Genomic DNA, 27129 nt, shown 5'->3' with positions numbered 1-27129 from the left:
GCCAAGATATGTTAGTGATTGGGTCGGGGTTAGATTTGACTTTGAAAAGTTGATAATCCACCCGAAACCCTGGAGAGTCTTCAGTGCCACGTTCAGGCTGTGTTGGCATGCCTCTTGAGAGGGTGCCTTGATAAGTAGATCGTCCAAATACGGGATCACGGAGTGACCTTGCGAGTGCAGGACTGCTACTACTGCTGCCATGACCTTGGTGAAGACCCGAGGGGCTGTCGCCAGCCCGAAAGGTAGAGCTACGAACTGCAGGTGTTCGCTTCCTATAACGAAGCGTAGAAAACGCTGATGCTCTGGCGCAATTGGCACGTGGAGATAAGCATCCTTGATGTCTATTGATGCTAGGAAATCTCCTTGAGACATTGAGGCGATGACGGAGCGGAGAGATTCCATCCGGAACCTCCTGGTTTTTACGTGTTTGTTGAGCAGCTTTAGATCCAGGACGGGACGGAACGACCCGTCTTTCTTTGGCACCACAAACAAATTGGAGTAAAAACCGTGACCTTGTTCCTGAAGAGGAACAGAAGTCACCACTCCTTCCGCCTTTAGAGCGGACACCGCTTGTAGCAGAGCATCGGCTCGGTCGGGCGGTGGAGAAGTTCTGAAGAAGCGAGTTGGAGGACGAGAGCTGAACTCTATCCTGTACCCGTGAGACAGAATGTCTCTCACCCAACGGTCTTTGACCTGTGACAGCCAAATGTCGCCAAAGCGGGAGAGCCTGCCACCGACCGAGGATGCGGAGAGAGGAGCCTGAGAGTCATGAGGAAGCCGTCTTGGTAACGGTTCTTCCGGCTGGCTTTTTTGGGCGTGATTGAGTCCGCCAAGAATCTGAGCCCCTCTGATCCTTTTGAGTCCTTTTGGACGAGGAGAATTGGGACCTGCCTGAGCCTCGAAAGGACCGAAAACCAGACTGTCCCCTCCTCTGTTGGGGTTTGTTTTGTCTGGGCTGAGGTAAGGATGAATCCTTACCCTTGGAGTGTTTAATGATTTCATCCAAACGCTCACCAAACAATCGGTCACGAGAAAAAAGCAAACTGGTTAAGCACTTCTTGGAAGAAGAATCTGCCTTCCATTCTCTCAACCACAGGGCTCTGCGTAAAACCACAGAGTTGGCTGACGCCACCGCCGTACGGCTCGTAGAGTCTAGGACAGCATTGATCGCGTAAGACGCGAATGCAGACATTTGAGAGGTCAAGGGTGCCACCTGCGGAGCAGATGTACGTGTGACCGTGTCGACCTGTGTAAGGCCAGCTGAAATAGCTTGGAGTGCCCATACGGCTGCGAATGCTGGCGCCAACGACGCTCCAATCGATTCATAGATGGATTTTAACCAGAGCTCCATCTGTCTGTCAGTGGCATCTTTAAGTGCCGCCCCATCTTCCACTGCAACTAGAGATCTGGCTGCAAGCCTGGAGATTGGAGGGTCCACCTTGGGACACTGTGTCCAGCCCTTGACCACGTCAGGGGGAAAAGGATAGCGTGTATCTTTAAGCCGTTTGGAGAAACGCTTATCTGGATAAGCGTGGTGTTTCTGGATTGCGTCTCTAAAGTCAGAGTGGTCCAGAAAAGTGCTTAATTTACGCTTGGGATACCTGAAATGGAATTTCTCCTGCTGTGAAGCTGTCTCCTCCGCAGGAGGAGCTGGTGGAGAAATATCTAACATCTTATTGATGGACGCTATAAGATCATTCACTATGGCGTCACCATCCGGTGTATCCAGATTGAGAGCGGCCCCAGTATCAGAATCCTGATCAGTTACATCCGCCTCATCACACAGAGAGTCGTCCCGCTGGGACCCTGACCAGTGTGATGAAGTTGAGGGTCGCTCATAGCGAGCCCGCTTAGGTTGCCTGGGACTGTCGTCCGAGTCAGAGCCGTCACCCTGGGGTGCATGTGACACCCCCGGAGCTAGGAAGTGGTCCAGCTGAGGGGGACAAGGGGGCAATGAATCCACAGTGCCCATGGTCTGAGTTACTGGTCTAGACTGCAATGTTTCAAGAATTTTAGACATAGTCATAGACAATCTGTCAGCAAAAGCTGCAAACTCCGTCCCTGTCACCTGGACAGCATTCACAGGTGGTTCTCCCTGGGTCACCTCTAGCAGAGGCCCCGGCTGAGCAATTGCCACAGGGGCCGAGCACTGCACACAATGGGGGTCAGTGGAACCTGCCGGTAGAGTAGCCCCACATGCGGTACAAGCAGCATATAAAGTCCGTGCCTTGGCACTTTTGCTTTTTGCGGACGACATGCTGTTGTCTCCTTGAGAAATCTAAGGAGGGTATATAGCAGAAAATCACCAGCGACTGTACAGTGCAAAGTATTGTCAGCACAAAATACAAAGTACACTATGGCACAAGTGGGGGAGAGCCCTTGAGGGCTGCTTACCGCCCGCTGAAAGCGGGTGTGAGGTCGTAGAATCCCTTGTCTGAGTCTCCCCGTCTCCCCTCTGCAGCTCAGCGTGCAGGCAGGAATGGCTGCCGGCATCCTGTGAAGAGGGGCGGACCGTGGGCGTCACAAACAAAAGTGCGGGAAACTGCGTCCCACTGTGCCCAGTGTGAGGGCTGGAGTATGTAAAACAGACTCCAGCTCTTAGCGCTGCTGGTCTGTACAGCGTCCCGCCCTCCTCCTGACTGGCAGGTCTGGGGGCGGGAACGATACGAACTAGGCCGCAAAAGCCGGGGACTGTAGTAATTAGCGCGGCCGTCATATATGCACGGCCAGCGCGGAAGTCCCCGGCGTACCACAAATCCCAGCCGCGACGCAGTGAAAACTGACCCCCGCGGCCGGATCGGCCGATCGTACTAAGTCACCTCACTCAGCAGTCCTGTAGTGAGTAACGGCACAAGCGCAGCAGCGCTGTTTACCCCGGCGCACTAACACACCCAGCAATGCTGCAGTGTGCGTGCGATAAGCACGGGGACACGGAGTACCTTGATGGAGCAGGGTCCTGTCCCTGAGGAAACTCCGCTCCGTATCCAGCAGATCCTCCAGGGGCTGTGGATGGAGCCCGGCCTCAGTGCCCGGAGACCGGTAAAGTCCCACTTCACCCAGAGCCCTAATGGGGATGGGGAAGGAATCAGCATGTGGGCTCCAGCCTCCGTACCCGCAATGGGTACCTCAACCTTAACAAACACCGCCGACATAAAGTGGGGTGAGAAGGGAGCATGCTGGGGGCCCTCGTATGGGCCCTCTTTTCTTCCATCCGACATAGTCAGCAGCTGCTGCTGACTAAACAGTGGAGCTATGCGTGGATGTCTGGCCTCCTTCGCACAAAGCATAAAACTGAGGAGCCCGTGATCCCACGGGGGGGGTGTATAGCCAGAAGGGGAGGGGCCTTACACTTTTAAGTGTAGTACTTTGTGTGGCCTCCGGAGGCAGTAGCTATACACCCAATTGTCTGGGTCTCCCAATTAGGAGCGACAAAGAAATTAACATTTTTATCTTTATGTTTGAAGCCCGAAATGTGGGAAAAGGTTGAAAAATTCAAGGGGGCCGAATACTTTTGCAAGGCACTATATGTACATGATCACAGCACTATGTGACACAGAACTTTACTTTTATTAACTCATCGTTCCACTGCGGATCATTCTGGCCCCTACAGTTTTGGTACTGAAAATAGCATCAATCTACTTTCATACATCTGATCAGCTCGTTTATAGGCAGAAGAAGGGAATTTTGTTACTTACCGTAAATTCCTTTTCTTCTAGCTCCTATTGGGAGACCCAGACGATTGGGTGTATAGCACTGCCCTCCGGAGGCCACACAAAGCAATTACACTAAAAAGTGTAAGGCCCCTCCCCTTCTGGCTATACACCCCCAGTGGGATCACTGGCTCACCAGTTTTAGTGCAAAAGCAAGAAGGAGGAAAGCCAATAACTGGTTTAAACAAATTCACTCCGAAGATACGTCGGAGAACTGAAAACCATTCAACATGAACAACATGTGTACCCGAAAAACAACCAAAAATCCCGAAGGACAACAGGGCGGGTGCTGGGTCTCCCAATAGGAGCTAGAAGAAAAGGAATTTACGGTAAGTAACAAAATTCCCTTCTTCTTCGGCGCTCCATTGGGAGACCCAGACGATTGGGATGTCCAAAAGCTGTCCCTGGGTGGGTAAAGAAATACCTCATGTTAGAGCTGCAAAGACAGCCCTCCCCTACGGGGAGGCAACTGCCGCCTGCAGGACTCTTCTACCTAGGCTGGAGTCCGCCGAAGCATAGGTATGCACCTGATAATGTTTGGTGAAAGTGTGCAGACTCGACCAGGTGGCTGCCTGGCACACCTGTTGAGCCGTAGCCTGGTGTCGTAATGCCCAGGACGCACCCACGGCTCTGGTAGAATGGGCCTTCAGTCCTGATGGAACCGGAAGCCCAGCAGAACGGTAGGCTTCAAGAATTGGTTCTTTGATCCATCGAGCCAGGGTGGCTTTGGAAGCCTGCGACCCTTTGCGCTTACCAGCGACAAGGACAAAGAGTGCATCCGAGCGGCGCAGGGGCGCCGTGCGGGAAATGTAGATTCTGAGTGCTCTCACCAGATCCAACAAATGTAAATCCTTTTCATACCGATGAACTGCATGCGGATAAAAGGAAGGCAAGGAGATATCCTGATTAAGATGAAAAGAGGATACCACCTTAGGGAGAAACTCCTGAATGGGGCGCAGCACTACCTTGTCCTGGTGGAACACCAGGAAAGGAACCTTGGATGACAGCGCTGCTAGTTCGGACACTCTCCTAAGAGACGTGACCGCTACCAGAAAGGCCACTTTCTGTGAGAGTCGAGAAAGTGACACATCCCTCAGAGGCTCGAAGGGCGGCTTCTGGAGAGCAACAAGGACCTTGTTTAGATCCCACGGATCTAACGGCCGCCTGTACGGAGGTACGATATGACAAACCCCCTGCAGGAACGTGCGCACCTGAGAAAGTCGTGCTAGACGCTTCTGAAAAAACACGGATAGTGCCGAGACTTGCCCTTTAAGGGAGCCGAGCGACAAGCCCTTTTCCAACCCAGATTGCAGGAAGGAAAGAAAAACAGGTAACGCGAATGGCCAGGGAGATACTCCTTGTGCAGAGCACCAGGATAAGAAAATCTTCCACGTTCTGTGGTAGATCTTAGCAGAAGTGGACTTCCTAGCCTGTCTCATGGTGGCCACGACCCCTTGGGATAATCCTGAAGACGCTAGGATCCAGGACTCAATGGCCACACAGTCAGGTTCAGGGCCGCAGAATTCCGATGGAAAAACGGCCCTTGGGACAGTAAGTCTGGACGGTCTGGTAGTGCCCACGGTTGGCCGACCGTGAGATGCCACAGATCCGGGTACCACGACCTCCTCGGCCAGTCTGGGGCGACGAGTATGACGCGGCCGCAATCGGATCTGATCTTGCGTAACACTCTGGGCAAGAGTGCCAGAGGTGGAAACACATAAGGGAGCCGGAACTGCGACCAATCTTGCACTAAGGCGTCTGCCGCCAGAGCTCTTTGATCGCGAGACCGCGCTATGAAGGTCGGGACCTTGTTGTTGTGCCGAGACGCCATTAGGTCGACGTCCGGCACACCCCAGCGGCGGCAGATTTCCTGAAACACGTCCGGTGAAGGGACCATTCCCCTGCGTCCATGCCCTGGCGACTGAGGAAGTCTGCTTCCCAGTTTTCTACGCCCGGGATGTGAACTGCTGATATGGTGGATGCTCTTTCCTCTACCCACATCAGAATCCGCCTGACTTCCTGGAAGGCTTGCCGACTGCGTGTCCCTCCTTGGTGGTTGATGTATGCCACCGCTGTGGAGTTGTCCGACTGAATTCGGATCTGTTTTCCTTCCAGCCACTGCTGGAAGGCTAATAGGGCAAGATACACTGCCCTGATCTCCAGAACATTGATCTGAAGGGTGGATTCCTGCTGAGTCCACGTCCCTTGAGCCCTGTGGTGGAGAAAAACTGCTCCCCACCCTGACAGACTCGCGTCTGTCGTGACCACTGCCCAGGATGGGGGCAGGAATGATCTTCCCTGCGATAATGAGGTGGGAAGAAGCCACCATAGCAGAGAATCCTTGGCCGTCTGAGAAAGGGAGACTTTCCTGTCTAGGGAAGTTGTCTTCCCGTCCCATTGGCGGAGAATGTCCCATTGAAGTGGACGCAGATGAAACTGCGCGAACGGGACTGCCTCCATTGCTGCCACCATCTTCCCTAGGAAGTGCATGAGGCGCCTTAAGGGGTGCGACTGACCCTGAAGGAGAGACTGCACCCCTGTCTGTAGTGACCGCTGCTTGTCCAGCGGAAGCTTCACTATCGCTGAGAGAGTATGAAACTCCATGCCAAGATACGTTAGTGATTGAGTCGGTGCCAGGTTTGACTTTGAAAAGTTGATGATCCACCCGAAAGTCTGGAGAGTCTCCAGCGCAACATTCAGGCTGTGTTGGCATGCCTCTTGAGAGGGTGCTTTGACAAGTAGATCGTCCAAGTAAGGGATCACCGAGTGTCCCTGAGAATGCAAGACTGCTACCACTGCCGCCATGACCTTGGTGAAAACCCGTGGGGCTGTCGCCAGACCAAATGGCAGAGCTACGAACTGGAGATGGTCGTCTCCTATCACGAAACGTAGGAAACGTTGGTGCTCTGTAGCAATCGGCACGTGGAGATAAGCATCTTTGATGTCTATTGATGCAAGGAAATCTCCTTGAGACATTGAGGCAATGACAGAGCGGAGGGATTCCATCCGGAACCGCCTGGCGTTCACATGCTTGTTGAGCAGCTTTAGGTCCAGAACAGGACGGAACGAGCCGTCCTTATTTGGAACCACGAAGAGATTGGAGTAAAAACCTTGCCCTTGTTCCTGCAGAGGAACAGGGATCACCACTCCTTCTGCTCTTAGTGAGCACACCGCCTGCAGAAGGGCATTTGCTCGGTCGGGATGTGGGGAGGTTCTGAAGAACCGAGGCGGAGGATGATAACTGAATTCTATCCTGTACCCGTGAGACAAAATGCCTGCTACTCACCGGTCTTTGACCTGTGGCAGCCAAATGTCGCAAAAGCGGGAGAGCCTGCCACCGACCGAGGATGCGGAGGGATGAGGCCGAAAGTCATGAGGCAGCCGCCTTGGAAGCGGTTCCTCCGGTTGTTTTCTTGGGGCGTGAATGAGCCCGCCAGGAATCTGAGCTCCTTTGCTCCTTCTGAGTCCCTTTGGACGAGGAGAATTGGGTCTTGCTGGAGCCTCGAAAGGACCGAAACCTCGACTGCCACTTTCTCTGTTGAGGTTTGCTTGATCTGGGCTGGGGTAAGGAGGAGTCCTTACCCTTGGACTGTTTAATGATCTCAGCCAATTGCTCACCAAACAGTCTGTCTCCAGATAGTGGCAAGCTGGTTAAACATTTCTTGGAAGCAGAATCTGCTTTCCATTCCTTTAACCACAAGGCTCTGCGCAAAACCACAGAGTTGGCAGACGCCATTGAGGTACGGCTCGTAGAGTCCAGGACAGCGTTGATAGCGTAAGTCGCAAACGCAGACATTTGCGAAGTTAGGGACGCTACTCGCGGCACTGCTGGACGTATGATAGAGTCCACTTGTGCCAGGCCAGCTGAAATAGCTTGGAGTGCCCACACGGCCGCGAATGCTGGAGCAAACGACGCGCCGATAGCTTCATAGACAGACTTTAACCAAAGGTCCATCTGTCTGTCATTGGCATCTTTAAGTGAAGCCCCATCTTCCACTGCAACTAAGGACCTAGCCGCAAGCCTGGAGATTGGGGGGTCCACCTTTGGACACTGGGTCCAGCGTTTGACCACGTCAGGGGGAAAGGGATAACGTGTATCCTTAAGACGTTTGGAGAAACGCTTATCTGGATAAGCATGATGTTTCTGGACTGATTCTCTGAAGTCAGAGTGGTCCAGAAAAGTACTCAATTTACGCTTAGGATACCGGAACTGGAACTTCTCCTGCTGTGCAGCTGCCTCCTCAGCAGAAGGGGCTGGGGGAGAAATATCCAACAGTCTATTGATGGCCGCTTTAAGGTCATTTACCATAGCGTCACCATCAGGGGTATCTAGATTGAGAGCGGTGTCAGGAGTAGATTCCTGATCACCCACCTCTGTCTCCTCATACAGAGCCTCGTCTCGCTGAGACCCTGACCAGTGTGATGACGGCGAGGGTCTTTCCCAGCGAGCCCGCTTAGGCTGCCTGGGACTGTCATCCGAGTCAGAGTCTTATCAGCAAAAACTGCAAATTCTGTCCCCGTCACCGGGGCAGGGTTCACAGGCGTCTCTGCCTGGGCCACTACTACCATAGACTCTGGCTGACGAAGTGGCACAGGGATTGAACATTGCACACAATGGGGGTCATTGGAACCTGCCGGTAGATTAGCCCCACATGCGGCACAAGCAGTGCGTACCGCCTGTGCCTTGGCACCCTTACGTTTTGCGGATGACATGTTGTTGTCTCCTCAGAGCAATGAGGGTATAAGCCAAGAAGCGACTGTACAGTGCAATATAAATATATATGGTACAGAGAAAAAATGCACCAAATAACACTGTGGCACTAGTGGGGCCAGCACTTATGTGCAGCTTACCGCCCGCATAAACGCGGGTGTGTGGTCGCCAGAGTCCCTGGTCTGAGTCCCCCAGAGCCTGTGTCCGTTCTCCAGCCAGACTGCATGCAGGAATGGCTGCCGGCGTCCTGTGGAGAGGGGCGGGCCCTGGGCGTGTTGAGACCAAGAGCGGGAAACTTGCGTCCCCACTGTGCCCAGTGAGAGGGCTGGAGCATGTAAATAAGGCTCCAGCCCTCGGCGCTGCCTATTGCACAGCGTCTCTCCCTTTCCCTGATTGACAGGGTGGGGGCGGGAACGAACCGTAACTAGGCCGCAAAAGCCGGGGACTAGATTTATGAGCGCTGCCGCCGTAAAAGCGCGGGCAGCGCGAGTCCCCGGCGCACTACAAGTCCCAGCGGCGCCGCCGCTCCCGGAGCGGCCGGCGCGGTAGTTCCCAAGACAAAAAATCACTCAGCTAAGCTGCAGTGACTCTAACCCGAGCGCGCAGCGCTAGTGCCCCCGGCGCACTAGCACACCCAGCAAGCCTGGAGTGTGCGTGGCCTGTCAGAGTACCTGAACGTTGCAGGGCCTTGTCCCTGACTGTACTCAGCTCCTCCAGCAGGGTCTCTGGGTCTGTGGATGGAGCTCGGCCTCAGGGTTCGGGGGCCGGTAAGATCCCACTTCCACAGAGCCCCTCAGGGGGATGGGGAAGGAAAGCAGCATGTGGGCTCCAGCCTCCGTACCCGCAATGGGTACCTCAACCTTACAAACCGCAAGTGGGGTGAGAAGGGAGCATGCTGGGGGCCCTATATGGGCTCTCTTTTCTTCCATCCGATAGAGTCAGCAGCTACTGCTGACTAAACAGTGGAGCTATGCGTGGATGTCTGACCTCCTTCGCACAAAGCAGAAAACTGGTGAGCCAGTGATCCCACTGGGGGTGTATAGCCAGAAGGGGAGGGGCCTTACACTTTTTAGTGTAATTGCTTTGTGTGGCCTCCGGAGGGCAGTGCTATACACCCAATCGTCTGGGTCTCCCAATGGAGCGCCGAAGAAATATATTTTCTAAAGGCCGCTTAAAGGGAATCTGTCAGCAGGTTTTCTGAGTAATCAAAGAGCAGCCTGATTTAGGGCAGACACTCCAGATCCAGCGATGTCACTTACTGGATGGATTAGTGCAGTTTTAGTAGAATCCCGGTGTTATCTGCTGCAGATCTCCCTGTGCTCAGATTGAGAGCTGAGTATAACCCCGCCCACACCACTGATTGGCATCTTCCAGTGTACACTGAACAACCTGCCAATTAGTATTGGGGGTGGGGTTACACATTTTAGCCTGACTGCTGTGTAAGTGTCAACTAGTCCTGTACTGATAATCTCCTGCTGATAAAACACTGATTATATTACAACTACAACACACAGTCTAATAAGTGACATCTCAATGGAAACAGGTTATCTTGCTCTCAGATATTAAACAGCAAAAACATGCTGACAGATTCCCTTTAATCCAGAACATATTATTGCAGTCACAGCCCCTATACTTTTTCTACATTGTTACATAGCACAATTTTACTCAACCCTTGGGTCTTTTAATAGTATTATTACATGCTTCAAAAGAAATTCAACTACTATCATGGCTTGTATATACTACATGTTATACCTTCTTACATCGACCTGCGACACTGGTCTCCATTTTACCTCAGATTTTCTATGTACATCTCCAGTGTTCATTTGGTAACTATTGAATAAAACTTTACATATATGACAATCAAAATACTATAAAACTTAGACCTACCTGCAGGGAGGTGATACGGTCGTAATGGATAGTCGTCATCTCGTTTTCTGTGAGTGCATTTCCAGTTTGATCATTAATTTCAAAGCCAGTGTAAAACTTCAACATGTCCAGGAGCTTTTAAGGCAAGTATTAAAGCAAGTATTAAAGTAGTGTTAAATAAAAATATATATATACATATATTTCATTTACAACAGAAGATACCTGAGAGAATAAATGTCCTTCTTGCTCTCTCTTGGAGAGGCTGGATAAGTAACAATGGACAACAAGGTGAGAGTCATCCAGCACTGTATTAAACCAGCGACGCGTGGGAAGTAAAGCCTGGAGGGGGAAAAGAATTAGTCATTGTAGTTGAAGGGTTACATTAAAAATCTACTTCGTACTTCTAGCAACAGTAAATAACAGTTGAGCTTTCCTTTCTGAAATTGAGAACTGATGGTGGGAGATGCTGCAGATAGTACGCTCGTTAAGTCCATAATTAATAACACACCGAGGGAAGCAAACAGACACCTCGTGTTTCCTATCCATGGATAGATCAAATCATAACTAGAAATATGATGGTCATATCTTCCGTATGGGACACTCAGAGGTGGAGATATGGGGAATACTGCAAAATCATAACTTTTTGGAAACTGAAGGCACATCCCATATCCAGCCCAATCTTAGGTCACATGGGGAATGGTACAGGGAACGACCGAGTCATAATTAGGTATCAATAGGCCTGACTGGAATAGAAGCTGTTACTGGGGTTTAAAGTGAACCTGTCTTCCAAAAAAATGCCATTTACCGCTAATCATAGTGCTAATTACCATTTTCTTTCAACTATGTCTTCATTGAGATTCATTTTTCTTCCAAAACAATACAAAGAGCAATTGAAAGAAAATGAAGATAACCAGAAAAAAACAAAAAAAACAAACGGTCAGTATCAATCTAATATATAAAGCTCAGTGTATGTATGTATGTATGTATGTATGTATGTATGTATGTATGTATGTCCACTAAAGGAATCCACACCGTCGCATTTACAATCACGAAATTTTGCACAGGCACTACAAAAATCCTGCAGCCATTAAACTGAATGGAGGTGGGAGCTATAGGCTATAAATAGCAACTGTCAGTGGTTGCAATAGGAACAAAATAAACTGTTAGTATAAGAAAGGATAGACGGATAGAGAGAGACAGAAAAAGACAGAGAGACAGACGGGCAAAGAGACAGACGGGCAAAGAGACAGACGGGCAAAGAGACAGACGGGCAAAGAGACAGACGGGCAAAGAGACAGACGGGCAAAGAGACAGACGGGCAAAGAGACAGACGGGCAAAGAGACAGACGGGCAAAGAGACAGACGGGCAAAGAGACAGACGGGCAAAGAGACAGACGGGCAAAGAGACAGACGGGCAAAGAGACAGACGGGCAAAGAGACAGACGGGCAAAGAGACAGACGGGCAAAGAGATTGAGACAGATAGACTGATGCAAATACAGAGAGATAGCAACAGACAGACAAGGAAAGAGACAGACAAGGAAAGAGACAGACAGCGACACACAGAGACTGGGAGAGAGACAGTTACTATCCCGGGCAACGCCGGGTACTACAGCTAGTTGTAAATATTGTAAAGTCTTCATTCATTTCACATCTGATAGCAATCTCTTTACATTGGGACAGCCGAGGACATCTAGAAGAGTAAAATATGTCACAGGATAATTTACTAAACAAACCAAGAGCGCTGAACTTGTCTCAAAGACAATGGAGAACGGGAAATCGGATTCAGACAGTGGTTCTATACCCATGACATATAAAAGGGGAGAATGCGGACAGCCTTGACGTGTTTGACTCTGGATAGTAAAAAATAGGGAAGAACCATGAGACAGGTTTATTATAGAAGATGGGGCGGTGTTAAGCCCCCTCTGTTGTGAATACTGTCTGGTGGAGTTCTGCTCTTGGACTCCCTCCTGTGGTCGCTGAGGTTAGTGGTTAGATTCTGTTCCCCAGTTCTAGACACCTGGTTTGCAGCTCAAACCTTGATTTTAGATATAGGTGTGTGCTGGCTGTTTATCTCTGCCAGTTGACTGAAATTCCAGAGACTATAGGAGTCTGTCTCTTGTCCCTCTGGCTTCCCCGCTACCAAGCTAAGCTAAGTTCATGGTTTTGCTTCATACTTTTCGTGTGTTATTTGCTTATGCTTCTGTGAATTATCTCTAAAAGTTTTTTTGTATCGTATCCTGTTTTATTTGTGCCTTCAGATAAGGAAGATTTATCTTCCTAGTCAGTCTTGTACGAATTGTGAACGTGCAAGTATTAGATTACTTCTCCTTTTTTGCACATTATGTGTAAGAAGTTTTGATAGGGTCTTTTCATACCGACCGCAAGAGTTCCCTATCCTGTATTTTGTATTTAGTATAGAGTGGCCTCTCTTTGCTCCATCTTGCTCTTACGGTGTGTCTTTTCATCTTCGTTCACAGTCAGTATATGTGGGAGGCTGCATATTTTCTTTGGGTAAATCTGTTCTGAGGCAAGATAGTTTCTTTTCACTTTCTGCCTTGTAGGTTATGTAGTCCTCCGGCTGGGTTTGAGGCATCTAGGATTGTCAGGTATGCTGCCCGGCTACTTCTAGTGTGGTGTTAAGTTCAGGGCTTGCGGGTGGTACGTTATTACCTACGACTCTGGTGGATTGTGCTCATTGTAGTCATTGAACATCGGATCATAACACTCCTCCAAACCTGCAGGCAGAGGCCCCAGAAGCCAAAATCCTGAAGGGTGCGGATCAGAAATGACGAATTAAGACGATGAAAGGCTGTCTCCTCATCCAGGCAGAAGAGATGGCACTCAAGTCTTTTATATGTGCAGCCATGACAATGTCGATCACTCACTGATGTCGTCAACGGCTTGTCGGTATTTGATAAAGACGACTTGGTCTTTGTGGACGATCTGCTTAAAAAGGTTGGCCAACAACTTGGTGAATAGCCAATCAACATTTTAAAGACACATGGCCGTCTACTGTCTAACTGTATAGTCAGCTGCAGGGAGAAAATGAAGTGAGGACACTTCTACCAGGAACCTGCTCTTGAACCTGTGTGCAGAGGAGATGTCAGTGAAGTAGCCAGGAGTGTGATTAAAGCGTGCTCACTGTGCACAGACTGCCAACTGCTTACAGCTCCGACACCACCCATCTGTCTGCACACAATCGGCTGCAAGGAGAATATAGCTTAATTTCCTACCTGCAGCCGAACATCCAGTTATACTGCCACATGTGTAATTACCCACAGAATAGCACTAGGACTATCAGTAAATACTATTTTTGGGTGACAGGATCCCTTTAACCAATGCAGCCCCCTAACCATACTATTATGTACCATTTGTCTCACTAATCTCTTTGCATGTGACATACACTGAATTCTAAGACATATACACAGATCATGCAATAGATTATTAATTGCGTCACACTTTACCTCCAGGTCAATCATCAGTTCTATGAAACGTTCGCAGTAATGTATTTTCTCCAGAGAGACGGGACCTAAAGAATGAACAGAAATCTTGTCTCAGGGGACAACATCTTAAGAATAAGAACTGAATGACTGACACATAATGTCTGTATACAATACTAGAGATAAATCATCACTGATCAGCAGCTTAACAGGAATTTTATGTTATGAATATAGAGATAACACTATATGGGGAGAAGTTTTTTATTAAAAAAAAACAAAACAAAACAAATTTTGTGGAAATTCGAGGCTTAAAGGGAATCTGTCAGCAGGTTTATGCCATACAATCTGACAGCAGCATTATGTAGGGTCAGACACCCCGATTCCAGTGATGTGTCACTTATTTTACTGGGTGCAGCAGTTATACCTACAGTTTCTCTGATGCAGATGTAGCAGAGCTCAGTTGTTGAGCTGTGTATAACCTTGCCCACACAACAGCTTTCTGTGTAGATTGTAGATTGAAAGAGAGCTGGTGGTCTTGGTTAAACCAGGGGGCAGAAGACACCTAGTTCTGTAGTGTTAATATCCTTCTGATAAAATACGGATTGTATTGAAACAGCAAAACACATGCTGGAATCAGGATCTCTGCCCCTACAAGTCTCTTTGCATTTGAGTCTTGTGACAGACTCAGGGCTTGAAAGACATTGCTACGCTCACCCCTGTAGTTAAAGGGAACCTGTCACATAGAATCTGCGTTCTGACCTATCAGCAGACGCGTGTGTGCCCTAATTACACCTCCCTACCCATCCCTGTGTTGTAAAATTGTGTAATATGAAAGTAATAAAAAACATTTTATTACTATCATATTTCCTATGTAAATAGCAGAGCTCGTCGCCCCCTGTGCGTCACATCGCCCTGTGGGCGTTTGCATATTTCCATGGTATCACGCCCCTGTAGGCAGGATACCATGGATTCACATGTGCAACGTCCCCCGTCGCTCCTTCAGATCCCACGCGTGCGCACTTACCATTCCCGCAGCCTTTTCCGGGTGCTCGTTGTCAGTTTCAGACGCGCTCTGCGCATGATCAGAAAAGTCTCATCATGCGCAGAGCGCGTCTGAAGCCGGCGTGTGAAAACCCGGAAAAGGCTGCGGCAATGGTAAGTGCAAACAGGCGCGGGAGCTGAAGGAGCGACGGGGGACGTCGCTCATGTGAATCCATGGTATCACGCCCACAGGGGGGTGACACCATGGAAAGTATGCAAACGCCCACAGGGCGATGTGATGCACCTGGGGCGACGAGCTCTGCTATTTACATAGGAAATATGAAAGTAATAAAACGTTTTTTATTACTTTCATATTACACAATTTTACAACACAGGGATGGGTAGGGAGGTGTAATTAGGGCACATACGCGTCTGCTGATAGGTCAGAACGCAGATTCTATGTGACAGGTTCCCTTTCAATGTAGACAAACAAGAGCACTAGGAGTACTGGTGCAAAAATAGAATTTACTAATCAATCTCATTAAGTAACAACATGTAGGAAAAAGGACATTACAAGCATAAGTTATGGGAATAACTGCCTTCCCGATTCTGTCACCAGGTGGTTGTTTCTTGGGTCATTGTACCCTATTATTTCCCAATTTAATTATATTGGGTATAATGTATTGTTAATCTTTATATTGGATTTTTTGGTTCAGCTTTGTAACTATCCTGTAGACTGTCACCTCTTATCTGCTAGGGTCTGGTTAGGGCCTATAGGGACAGCCTACTTTGAGCGGGGGCGCCTATTGCGCAGGTTTTAGGGTGCCAACCTCCGCGGCAAGGAAGGGGTGAGCCTAGGACACTAGAAGGGCTAGCCCCCCCCTTGTACCCTTGGATATCTGATTTAATTTTATATTGATATATATGTTGGGTATTCCCCCTTTTAATACTGAATATAAATAAAGATTTGTAATTTTAGGAGTTTTTTCTATAATTTTGCACCAGCGGGGACGCGGTGTGTGTGGTGTCCGTCGCGCGCTGGGTACTTGCGTTTTTTCGTAAGTACACCGGTGCTCTTCTGGGTGACCAGCACTGCCGGCGTCCCTCCTGTTGCCAGGGAGTCTATGACGCCGCATTCCCTCCAGCGTGTCCTGCGCATGCGCACTGTGTGCAATGTCCGGGGCCGCTGTGCGGCTGCGCGAGCGTCTCTGACTCCTCCGACATCCGGTCACGTGGTTTACATCACGTGATCGGGTGGCGGATATTCAAAAGGGTGGCGCGGCTTCTCCTCACCGCACTCACTCCTCCCGGAAGAAGCGGTTATACACCGCGAAACGGCCGTCGGAGGTTCCCCTCTGGTCTGGCTCCCCTGCACCACCACTGTGACTAGGTAAGCGCTCCATCTGCCGTGTGAAGATGGGCTGAGATTATTCTCTTTGAATGGTTCTCCATTCGGGTTATATTTACTGCCCACCTCGGCTCCACTGAAAGGGCCTGATGAATGTTCTTTGCTATATACATTCTCCCTAGTCCAGTATTATACTCATTTATATTGAATCGAGTGTGTACCCTAAGCCACATTGCAGGACTTTATAACAGCACGATTGTTGTCCACGGGACCCAGGCTTTTACTGGGGACATTCCTCTGGTCTGGCCCCCTGCACCACTATCATGAGCAGGCAAGCATTTTTTGCACATTACTTGGAATAGATGTACTGACTTTTTGAGAGGTTTTTTCCTCCCTTGTCTTGCCTGTCTCTTTTAGTTCCTGCCTATATATGGTGTGGATTTTCTTAGTTCATGCCCCATTGCATTGATCTATAATTGAGTTTCTTATTGTGGTCCATGGGACCCAGGCATTTTATTCCCATAACTTATGCTTGTAATGTCCTTTTTCCTACGTGTTGTTACTTAATGAGATTGATTAATAAATTCTATTTTTGCACCAGTACTCCTAGTGCTCTTGTTTGTCTACATACTTTAGGCGTGTGCTGTCTCGCGGCCACACTGGAGGGTTAACCCTATACCCGGTCCAGTGTGTCCTTTATGAGACCTTAAGCTATGACCATGAGGCTTTCTGTTCAAATATCCCTTTCAATGTAGTTTCATTTCATTTGGGAAGGAGAGGGTTAATGTCAGCATTCCTTGCCAGCAAGCATTCTTATTACCATCCCAGGCGTTTCTAGTCTGGATCACTCCCAGTCCCTATATACACCCTCTGCGCCCAGTAGAGGGTGCCGGTTATTCACGCTCACTAGGATGCTAGAGTTGAAAGGAGCTGGTAGAACCCTCTCTGCAAGTTGCTGTGTAGGCAGCAGTCTTGGTGCTGACTGCAGCAGTCTGTTGGTGTGTTTCCCCTTGTCTGTCTTTCTTTCCCTTGTGTGTTATTTTAGTGCAGTGGTGGGACTGGCTTCCCTTACCTGTCCACTCACTAGCCAGGACTATTGTAGGGTCACTCAGAACTTCAGGTTCCTGCTCGGCGACAGGTGAGGAACCTGTATAGGAACTGGCTAGGAGTGAAGGGCACAGGTGCAGACACAGTGCAATTAAAGTGTTCACGCTGTACCCCTTGTGTTGTGTGTTCCGTCGTGCGCCATATTTCCCTGACGTTAGCGTGACACTACATAACAGTGCTCTCAAATTACACAGCAAAATCCTGCTGTGAAGGCCTAGGCTATAAATCGTTTGTCCAGTGTAATAGAGTAAGATAATCTGTCATTTGAATGCTTTATGAATTGCTGCTCCATATATACCTAATTGAAATATTAACGGAATGTATAACCAAATCAAATTATGCTTAGGGCTAAGTAGAATAAGTTTCTAGTTTCATGAATAAGTAACTGACATTCATGAATGGAACAGGTACTCATCTGTAGTTTCATGAATAAGTAACTGACATTGTTCTATCCATAGACTCTCATCTATGTCCAGACACACCTGAATGCTTTACTAGGGAATGTTGCTGTACAGTAAAGACTGTCCAAATAAAGGAATGAGCTAGACCCAAGCTAATAGGTTGGTTAGGAGTCAATGCAGAAAAACTGTATAAAAATGTTATGCTTTGAATACAAGGGTTAGAAGACCTCTACTCTGCTTCTCCCATATTGAGATACGTCTCTGTGTGGTCATTTTCCTGATTCATGTACATCTGCGCAGTTCTGATTTGGAATCCTCCTCCGAGACCCTGAGAGACCCTGAGGTCTCCCCCAACAGCCGAAAGATTCCCTTTAAAACCAACAGATGTAGTCCTGCTCACTGCTGAAAAGTGAATACTACCACATATAGTCTAGGAATTGGTCTGTGAGCTTAACAAGCTGGACTTCGGAGAGACATGGATTGCATACGACATATTTCTAGCACAACATTCAGGCATACTTTCAATTGAACATGTCTGAACAGTCAAAGCATTGGCTATAGGGTTCAGAAACGGTGACTGCACGGGAAACCCAAGAGGGGGACCAAAGACGTCCTTCTGGGCGACTCATGACCAAAAACATAAAATAAACAGCTCTATGAGATAATATGGCTGTCATGTTTGTCACATTCATCCATGTCGTTTCATTGCCGGAAAGGCTGGAGTACAAATTTAGTGGAGGGATAGTGCATAGGTTGGTGTATTGGTAAGGTATGCCCAATGTACAGTGAGTATACAGGATAGGTGTCTACATACCTGATGCTGGGATTGACTGAAGTACAGACAAGAACTTCTGTATAAGATGCCTTAAAAACTTTCTCTCCTGGGTGGCTCTATAATGATAGGAAAAGTAAGATTGGGTCAAAGATTTGTAGGTATACTGCGTAATTCGAGCGTCATCACTCACAGCACATCAAGAGTGCCCTTACAGGTCCTCATGAGCGACGCCAACACAAAAAAGAACATTGTGAATTCGTGTTCACCGCGCCCTACTGATATATATACGTACAGCTCACGAGCCTTTGCATCCATTTTATCATCAGTTTTCTTAATAAGGTTCCAAAACTTTTTCAACTTTGGGGTTTTCTTTAATTCCTGCTCCAGCCGAGCCTATGGATGTAAGAAGTTACCAGCAGACATTAGGGAATTAAGAGTTGCATCATTTACCTCTTCACGACCGGACGATTTTTCGCTTTCCGTTTTTTATTTTTTGCCATTCTTCTTCCGAGAGATGTAACTTTTTTTATTTTTCAGTCAATAGGGTCATGTAAGGGCTTGTTGTTTGCGGAACGAGCTGTACTTTTAAATGAAACCATGAGTTTTACCATATAATGAACTGGAAAACGACAAAAATTCCAAATGTCGAAAAATTGCAAAAAAAAGTGCGATAGCACTATTGTTTTTCAGATATTTAATCAGTTTGTTCACTATATGGTAAAACTGATGATTCAGTGTGATGCTTCAGGCCGGTGCGAGTACATAGACACCAAACATGTATAGGTTTACTTTTATGTAAGGGGTTAAAAAAAAAATCAGAAGTTTTTCCCAAAAAAAGTGGCGTACCTTTTATGCCATTTTCCATGACCGGTAACATTCTCATTTTTTAAGATCTATGACTCAGTGACAGCTTAGTTTTTGCGTCTCAAGCTGACATTTTTAACTGTACAATTTTTGCACAGATGCTAAGTTTTGATCACCTGTTATTGCAGTTAGCGCAAAACTTGTGGCAACCAAAAAGAAGGGAATTTTGTTTACTTACCGTAAATTCCTTTTCTTCTAGCTCCTATTGGGAGACCCAGACAATTGGGTGTATAGCTACTGCCTCCGGAGGCCACACAAAGTATTACACTAAAAAGTGTAAACCCCTCCCCTCTGCTATACACCCTCCCGTGCATCACGGGCTCCTCAGTTTTGGTGCAAAAGCAGGAAGGAGGAAACTTATAAATTGGTCTAAGGTAAATTCAATCCGAAGGATGTTCGGAGAACTGAAACCATGACCAAGAACAATTCAATCTGCACAACATGTGTACACAAGAAATAATAACCCGAAGGGAACAGGGGCGGGTGCTGGGTCTCCCAATTGGAGCTAGAAGAAAAGGAATTTACGGTAAGTAAACAAAATTCCCTTCTTCTTTGTCGCTCCATTGGGAGACCCAGACAATTGGGACGTCCAAAAGCAGTCCCTGGGTGGGTAAAAGAATACCTCGGTAAAAGAGCCGTAAAACGGCTCCTTCCTACGGGTGGACAACCGCCGCCTGAAGGACTCGCCTACCTAAGCTGGCATCTGCCGAGCGTAGGTATGCACTAGATAGTGCTCCGTGAAGGCGTGCAGACTCAACCAGGTAGTCGCCTGACACACCTGCTGAGCCGTAGCCTGGTGCAGTAACGCCCAGGACGCACCCACGGCTCTGGCAGAATGGGCCTTCAGCCTTGAAGGAACCGGAAGCCCAGCAGAACGGTAGGCTTCAAGAATTGGTTCCTTGATCCACCGAGCCAAGTTGACTTGGGAGCTTGCGACCCTTTACGCTGGCCAGCGACAAGGACAAAGAGCGCATCCGAGCGGCGCAGGGGCGCCGTACGAGAAATGTAGAGTCTGAGTGCTCTCACCAGTCCTAACAAGTGCAAATCCTTTTCACATTGGTGAACCGGATGAGAACAAAAAGAAGGTAAGAAGATATCCTGATTGAGATGAACAGAGGATACCACCTTCGGGAGAAGTTCCGGAACCGGACGCAGAACCACCTTATCCTGGTGAAACACCAGGAAGGGGGGCTTTGCATGACAGCGCTGCTATGTCAGACACTCTGCGGAGTGACGTGACTGCCACTAGGAAGACCACCTTCTGCGAAAGTCGTGGAAAGGAATATCAATCATTGGCTCGAAGGGTGGTTTCTGAAGAGCCGGTATCACCCTGTTCCGATCCCAGGGTTCTAGCCGACGCTTGTAAGGAGGGACTATGTGGCAAACCTCCTGCAGGAACGTGTGTACCTGAGGGAGTTTGGCTAGACGCTTTTGAAAACAACACAGAAAGCGCCGAAACTTGTCCCTTGAGGGAACCGAGAGACAACCCCTTTTCCATTCCGGATTGAAGGAAGGACAGAAAGTGGGCAAGGCGAATGGCCAGAGAGTAAAACTCTGAGCAGAGCACCAGGATAAGAAGATCTTCCACGTCCTGTGGTAGATCTTGGCGGACGTTGGTTTCCTGGCTTGTCTCATAGTGGCAATGACCTCTTGAGATAACCCTGAAGACGCTAGGATCCAGGACTCAATGGCTACGCAGTCAGGTTGAGGGCCGCAGCATTCAGATGGAAAAAACAGCCCTTGAGACAGCAAGGCTGGCCGGTCTGGTAGTGTCCACGGTTGGCCTACCGTGAGATGCCACAGATCCGTGTACCACGACCTCCTCGGCCAGTCTGGAGCGACGAGGATGGCGCGGCGGCAGTCGGATCTGATCCTGCGTAACGCTCTGGGCAGCAGTGCCAGAGGAGAAATACGTGAGGCAGTGGAAACTGCGACCAATCCTGAACTAATGCGTCTGCCGCCAGAGCTCTGTGATCTTGAGAACGTGCCATGAATGCCGGTACCTTGTTGTGCCGGGACGCCAATAGGTCAACGTCCGGCTTCCCCCAGCGGCAACAAATCTCTTGAAACACGTCCGTCGAGGAGACCATTCCCCTGCGTCCATGCCCTGGCGACTGAGAAAGTCTGCTTCCCAGTTTTCTACGCCCGGGATGTGAACTGCGGAGATGGTGGAGGCTGTGGCTTCCACCCACAGCAGAATCCGCCGGACTTGCTGGAAGGCTTGCCGACTGCTTGTGCCGCCTTGGTGGTTGATGTATGCCACCGCCGTGGGGTTGTCCGACTGAATTCGGATCTGCCTGCCTTCCAGCCATGGCTGGAACGCTTTTAGGGCTAGAACACTGCCCTTACCTCCAGAACATTGATCTGTAGGGAGGACTCTGCTGAGTCCATGTACCCTGAGCCCTGTGGCGGAGGAAGACTCCCTGACAGACTCGCGTCCGCCGTGACCACAGCCCAGGATGTGGGCAGGAAGGATTTTTCCTTCGACAAGAGTGGGAAGAAGCCACCACTGAAGGGAGGCCATGGCTGCCCGAGAAGGAGCAACGTTCTTGTCGAGGGACGTCGATTTGCTGTCCCATTTGCGGAGAAAGTCCCAATAAAGTGTGCGCAGATGAATCTGCGCAAACGGAGCTGCCACCAACTTCTCTAGGAAGTGCATGAGGCGCCTCAAAGGGTGTGACTGGGCCGAAGGAACGATTGCACCCTTGTCAGTAGTGAACGCTGTTTGTCCAGCGGAAGCTGTGTTGGCATGCCACCCGAGAGGGGGCCTTGACCAGCAGATTGCCTGAGAGAGTAGGACCGCTACCACCGTTGTCATGACTTTGGTGAAGGCCCGTAGGGCTGTCACCAGGCCGGCAGTTAGTGCCACGAACAGAAAGTGTTCGTTCCCTATGGCGAAGCGCAGGAAGCGCTGATATTCTGGTACAATCGGCACGTGGAGATAAACATCCCTGATGTCGATTGATGCTAGGAAGCCTCCTTGGGCCATCAAAGGCGATGGCAAGCGGAGAGATTCCATCCGGAACCGTCAGGTTCTCTGTCCGTTGAGCAGTGTGAAGTCCAGAACAGGGCGGAGTCATCCGTCCTATCTGGTACCACGAACAAGCTGGAGTAAAAAACCGCGACTACGTTCTTGAATGGGAACGAGGATCGCAACTCCTCCTGCCTTCGGAGTGTTCACCGCCTGGAAACGTGCATCGGCTCGTTCGGGGGACGTAGATGCTCTGAAGCAACGAGTCGGAGGACGAGAACTGAGCTCTATCCTGTGACCGTAAGACAGAATGTCTCCTACATCGTTCTTGGACATGTGGGGACCACTCCCCTGACCTGGACCGCCATGCAGAAAAGGTCCTCTGTGCACGGCGGAGGATGAAAATACCATCGCCTGAGACGTCAAAGACGCTAATTGCGAAGCACAGGATGACCGCATTGATCTGAGCAGAGCAGCTGAAATAGCCTGGAGTGCCCACCCCTGCAAAGGCTGGGGCAACGGACGCGCCTATGGCTTCATAGATGGATCTCATTAGGAGTTCTATCTGTCTGTCCGTGGCATTCTTGAGCGTGGGCCCGCCAGCCATTGCTACTACAGATCTAGCCGCCGGTCAAGAGACTGGAGGGCACTTTATGACACTGAGCCCAAACCTGAACAACGTCAGAGGGGAAGGGACAACGTGTGTTATAAGGCGTTCTGTGCTTCTGGACAGTATCTGTGAAGCCTTGAGAGCCACGTCCGGACAGAGTCCTGGGTTGCGACCTCCGCCCCATCCTCTAGAGGGTCCTCAAGCTGAGACCCTTGAAGAAGTCGGGGAAGATTCCAAGCAAGGCTGCTTAGCCGGACTGGGACTGCGGTTCGTGCTGGAGTTCACCACGTAATAACTAGAGGCCACCCCAGGAACACGCTTCGTCGCAGACCGATAGAGGCCTGGGGCGATCCCGCAGTGCCCGGGGCCTGTGTAAGGGGCCGGGCTGGACTGCAAACTCCTAGTCTCTTAGCCGACCATTTGTCCATAGCCTGAGACATGGATAGTGAAAATGACCCAGAGAGTTTCTCAGCAAGCTGTAACTCTGTCCCTGCCGCCTGGACAGGGAACGCCGGCGAAGCTCAACAGTGCCCCCGACACCGGCTGAGCGAGAGCCACATGGCCCGAGCAATGTTCACAGTGATCACTGAGGATACATATGTACCGCCGAACTGTGAAACTGCATACAAACATTATATATCCATATATACAGTGCATCACATATACAGTTCATCACTCTAGGGGGCCCAGCATCGAGAAGAAGCCCCCTGGTGTACCGACCCTGAAGCAGTATGTGCTGCTGAAAACAAGGCTGTCGGCGTACAGTGGATGGGGGAGCCGTGGGCGTAACCCCAAAAGCGGGAATCTGGTGCCCTGAGTGAAACGTGAGGGAGGCGGAGAACAGCCAAGTGTGCTCCAGCCGTCACTGCTAGCCTCCGACTGACCGTCCCGCCCTTCCCCCTGACTGGCAGGGCCAGGGGCGGAAGTTTAAGGCGCTAGGCCGCAAAAGCCGGGAGCTAAAGTTACAGACCGCAGCCGGCCAGCAGGCGCGGTCGGTGCGGTAGTCGCCAAGTCTGAGGCGAAGGTGCTCTCTGCACCGTCCCTAAGGGGACACTGAGTACCTTGCGGGGATCAGTGCCGTAGCGTGAATAGTGAGGGGGGCGGAGGACAGCGAAGTGTGCTCCGGCCCTCAATGTGGGCGTCAGCCCGACTGTCCCGCCCTTCCCCCTGACTGGCAGGTCCGGGGGCGGTAATGATTGAACAGTGCCCGGGAGGACTGTAAGGCTTCTCCTCGGAGTAGCCAAATTCAACAGTGCGACCATACATGTATAGCATAGAAGCATATATATATAGATATGTGTGATCACCAGAATCCCTGCCTGGGCCTCCCTGGTGTCTCTCCTCTCCAGCGTCAGAAGTGCTGACAGTAATGGCTGCCGGCGCTCTGTGGGAAGGAGGGGGCCGTGGGCGTGCGAGAAGGGAGCATGCTGGGGGCCCTAATATGGGCCCTCTTTTCTTCCATCCGACATAGTCAGCAGCTGCTGCTGACTAAGATGTGGAGCTATGCGTGCATGTGTGCCTCCTTCGCACAAAGCATAAAAACTGAGGAGCCCGTGATGCACGGGAGGGTGTATAGCAGAGGGGAGGGGTTTACACTTTTTAGTGTAATACTTTGTGTGGCCTCTGGAGGCAGTAGCTATACAACCAATTGTCTGGGTCTCCCAATGGAGCGACAAAGAAACGTAATTTTGGCATTTGGAATTTTTTTTGTTGCTACGACGTCTACCGATCAGAATAATTGATTTTATATTTTGATAGATCGGGTATTTGTGAATGCGACAATACCAAATAAGGGGGTTTTTTTAACCCTTTAATTTTCAATGGGGTGAAAGGGAGTTGATTTGAACTTTTAGGTTTTTTTTTAAATTTTTTTTTTTATTTTTCTAGGTCCCCTAGAAGACTATATGGATCAGCAATCTGATCCCTCTGCCATATCTGCTGATCACAGGTACATAGCTGTGAACAGCAGATATATTCATTTGCGGTCTAACCCAGCTCTCAGTCACGTCACGTGACTTCCGGTTTCGGCGGTATGTATAGGTTTACAGCGCTCGCGTTCATAATGGCGCTGTCACTTAGTGACAGCGCCATTTAAGGGGTTAAACATCATGGGCGGATAACGATTCTACTTGTGCCTAGCGGGCACACACCTCAGCTGTATAAATTAGCTGAAATGTGCACCGATCTCCCGCTGCTGCCGGCTGCAGCAGGAGCATATTAACCCTTTGACAGGTAGGACGTTATTTTACCGCCCGCGGTCATTAAGGGGTTAAATATAAAGTCCACGCAAAAACGATATGCCAGTCAAGCCTTCCCATACTTACCGGCTGCAGGCAGATCCACATCGGCAGAGAAATCAGCTGCTGGATCTGTCCACGGATTAAATCAACTTCCTGTAAAAAGATGCACTAGGTTATCGGGGGATGTAGTATTCAATAGAGGATTTTCCCAAAAAAGGAAACTGGACTGCATCTGTGCTACAGCTTTCATTACAACCTGTGAATACCCTCTAAATCCTACAATGTTTCAGGTCTTATTGCGAATATGCCCTATTGATTAGCATGGGACATGTACGGGATACGTGGGGTGTCAGACGATTGCGCTCCCACCTGGCATGCAGCAGTGTCTCTCCATATCGGAGGTCGGACAGCGGCACGGCACATCCTAGCCTAAATGCAGACACTCACCAGACTGTTGAAGCAGTGATCCAAGAACAGAAGTAAAATGGTGCGCTCGTGTAACGAGAAGTCCCTCTCGGACTCTTCAGCCACCGATGCCTCGAGGATACACTTGAAGAATGAAGGAAACTGCTCTGGTTTCTTCTTGAAAGTCTGAAAATTAGATATAAAGATATATTTTTCAGAGAAAGAAAAGTATATTGTATACACAACATAACACTTTTCAACATAGTACAAAGGCAAACCCCACACAGTGTACAACACACATCATGAGTCTATTAATTACCAAAGAAAGCTTTACAAGGAACCTGTAATGTTCAAAAATGCTATTAACCTGCAGATATAGGGTTAATCTGCAGATTATTTGCATTATGAAGGTGCCCACTGCTGTACGGAAAGTGTGGCACCAGTAAGAAACTGGATTTTATTTCTCTCAGGAGCCGCTGGCTTTCAGTCATGCAGGTGTGAACACAACAACTCCAATCACTGCTCCCAACAATGAGAACGATGGCTGTAAGCACGCCCCGTCCCTGACTGACAGCCAGCTGTGCAAAGTATCTGTAGTACAGAGCCTACTAGGTCAAGGACCGGGTCGTGCTCACAGCAACTATTCTCATTGTTGTGAGCGGGGACTGCAGTTGCTTCGAAAACACCTGCATGACTGAAAGCCGGTGGCTCCTGGGAAAAATAAAAGCAAATTTTCAACCACGTGCTGCAAGTTCAGTATTGCAACCGAGCATCTTCATACTACGAAAAGCCTGCAGATTAACCCTATATCTGCAGGGTAATATCACCATAGGATATGCCAGGTGTCCTTTAAAGAGATTGTCTGGTGAAAACACACTATCATCATGTATATGCAGGAATGGTGATCACTTGATCGGTGGAGATCTGACAGCTGGGAGTTGCACTGATCAGAATATTTTATCCCTATTACAGAAAGGAGAAGAAGGTAAGATGACCGACCGTTGCTCCATTTATTCTCTATGGAGCTCCTGAAGAAAGCCGAGAACAGCACTCAGCAGCCTAATAGGTAATGGATGGAGCAAAAATGAGGGGAAAAAAATGTAAAGGTCAAAATGAAAATTGCATGTGTGCTTCAGGGGAGAAGTTCACCATCTAAGCACTTGTCAGGAAAGTTTTACAATGTACAGTACAAAGATATTGACACAGTATAAAGAAGGGAATTTTGTTACTTACCGTAAATTCCTTTTCTTCTAGCTCTTATTGGGAGACCCAGACGATTGGGTGTATAGCACTGCCTCCGGAGGCCACACAAAGCAATTACACTAAAAAGTGTAAGGCCCCTCCCCTTCTGGCTATACACCCCCAGTGGGATCACTGGCTCACCAGTTTTAGTGCAAAAGCAAGAAGGAGGAAAGCCAATAACTGGTTTAAACAAATTCTCTCCGAGTAACATCGGAGAACTGAAAACCGTTCAACATGAACAACATGTGTACCCGCAAACAAACCAACAATCCCGAAGGACAACAGGGCAGGTGCTGGGTCTCCCAATAAGAGCTAGAAGAAAAGGAATTTACGGTAAGTAACAAAATTCCCTTCTTCTTCGGCGCTCTATTGGGAGACCCAGACGATTGGGACGTCCAAAAGCTGTCCCTGGGTGGGTAAAGAAATACCTCATGTTAGAGCTGCAAGACAGCCCTCC

At 49.2% G+C, this 27129-nt stretch overlaps 1 protein-coding gene across 1 annotated transcript in view; it reads right to left on the bottom strand.

Annotated features, from left to right (window-relative positions):
- Positions 1–27129, bottom strand: part of AQR (aquarius intron-binding spliceosomal factor) — a 245522-nt gene that overhangs the window by 186262 nt on the left and 32131 nt on the right. Inside the window, exons 6-12 of the mRNA XM_075330613.1 lie at positions 25473–25616; positions 25110–25178; positions 18633–18733; positions 18380–18456; positions 13753–13817; positions 10510–10626; positions 10309–10422 (exon numbers count right to left, since the gene is read on the bottom strand). Of these exons, the coding sequence (XP_075186728.1) occupies positions 10309–10422; positions 10510–10626; positions 13753–13817; positions 18380–18456; positions 18633–18733; positions 25110–25178; positions 25473–25616 (687 nt within the window). The remainder of the gene's footprint in view (positions 1–10308; positions 10423–10509; positions 10627–13752; positions 13818–18379; positions 18457–18632; positions 18734–25109; positions 25179–25472; positions 25617–27129) is intronic.

This window comes from Anomaloglossus baeobatrachus, chromosome 12 (assembly GCF_048569485.1).
Source record: "Anomaloglossus baeobatrachus isolate aAnoBae1 chromosome 12, aAnoBae1.hap1, whole genome shotgun sequence".
In the NCBI taxonomy this organism is placed as follows: domain Eukaryota; kingdom Metazoa; phylum Chordata; class Amphibia; order Anura; family Aromobatidae; genus Anomaloglossus; species Anomaloglossus baeobatrachus.
Note: the sequence above shows the minus strand (reverse complement) of the source record. Positions and strands in the feature narration are given on the sequence as shown.